This window comes from Chionomys nivalis, chromosome 1 (assembly GCF_950005125.1).
Source record: "Chionomys nivalis chromosome 1, mChiNiv1.1, whole genome shotgun sequence".
NCBI lineage: Eukaryota > Metazoa > Chordata > Mammalia > Rodentia > Cricetidae > Chionomys > Chionomys nivalis.
The window spans coordinates 92,585,378-92,586,817 of NC_080086.1; the positions used below are offsets into that span (position 1 = coordinate 92,585,378).

A 1,440-nucleotide genomic window follows, 5' to 3' on the forward strand; every position below is an offset into this window, starting at 1 on the left:
GAGAATACAACATTATCACCCATGCTTTTTCCTGTCCTTTTTTTTTTATTGGTCCTTAAGGAGAAGGGGTGAATTGGTTCTGAGTAACCCATCTGGTCTAACACTGCTCCCTGGTCTAATACTTGAACATACCCAGTTTTACAAATGAGAGGTGATTACTTTTGTTTGATAAAAATGGATAAATTATATAAAGCTCTTTTATTGGCAAGTTCAAAGTTATATTTCCCTGATATGATGGTTGCCCCATAAATTCTTCTACATTTCCATCTCTGTTTCTTGTGTGTCTATTTCATAACCAGTTTCAATCTCAGGGAAGAGAGTAGGCCACTCTTAGTATTTCTTAAAGCCCTAAGCATAGTTCATAGGATGAGAAGGCTAGAACGTGGAACATGATAATCAATTCCAATATGTGCTGTGACTCTGATATTAAGTATGATCATACAAATAGGTCTACTTGGGGCTTTCGGGGATGCGCGCGAGCAAGATCAGACACAGGGAATCTTGTACCTCACAGCTTAAGAAATGGCTTCGCTTTCAGAATATGCACTGCGTCTAAGTGTCCGGATCTTTGGTGAAGGCCAAAGTTCTACCGATTCAAAGTCCATGAAAGTGGTGAATATGTTCAGGGAGCAGCCCTTGGCCAAAAAGAAAGAGACTTACGACTGGTATCCAAATCACAACATGTATTTTGCACTCATGGGTACACTCCGTTTCCTTGGCCTCTACAGAGATGAGCATCGAGATTTTCAGGATGAGCAAAGACATCTAAAGAAGCTCCGTGGGAAGGAGAAACCAAAGAAAGGAGAAGGGAAAAGAGCTACAAAGAAGAAATAGTACCAGCTTGTCAGGAAAGAAAATTTCTTCCTGGAAGACTAAGAAAGTGTATCTTGTTATCTTTTCATATATTAGAGGAACGTGACCTTCCTCAGTAGACACCAACCCTGTGTTCATATCTACTTCAGTTAAACTGTAACTGGGTTTTTGAAGATATTCTAATCCTTCAAAATTATGCTTACTTTGGTTTTGTAATATGAAGTTTACCTAATTCTCTAATGGAATGAATAAACTATTCATTGTCTTGTGACTTGTTTAAAAAAATAGGTCTACTTCATGGTAGATGATTCTGGCCTCTTCACAGCACCTTCTACTCTGATCAGTTCCTCAACTGAGTATCCACTGGCACACCTGATCTTTGAAACTAGGCATGTCTAGGAAATTTAGAAAATCATTGTGTAATGTTTTATACATTTGTGATCCTCTACCAAATCTGTTTGCAGGTCCTCTGCCTGTGAGGGAAAGGAGCATCTCCTTCCATTGACCCTGTGGCTTGCTACAGTTGACAGAATATCAGTGAAAGTATGCTCTCTCTTTCTGTGGGTGCCTACACTCCAAAGGCAGGAAGGTTGCCACTTTAATCTGGGTTACAGTTAGGCAGAGTGA

General features: G+C 39.7%; 1 protein-coding gene across 1 annotated transcript; it reads left to right on the forward strand.

The window, feature by feature from the left end:
* Positions 1–522: 522 nt before the first annotated feature.
* Positions 523–834, forward strand: LOC130888809 (28S ribosomal protein S33, mitochondrial-like). The gene has a single exon (XM_057792161.1). The coding sequence runs from the start codon at positions 523–525 to the stop codon at positions 832–834; it is 312 nt and encodes a 103-aa protein (XP_057648144.1).
* The last annotated feature ends 606 nt before the right edge of the window (positions 835–1,440 follow it).

What these genes read in the sequence shown, in the direction of transcription:
- LOC130888809 (XM_057792161.1), top strand. Translation starts at nt 523, where the DNA reads ATGGCTTCGCTTTCAGAATATGCACTGCGTCTAAGTGTCCGGATCTTT.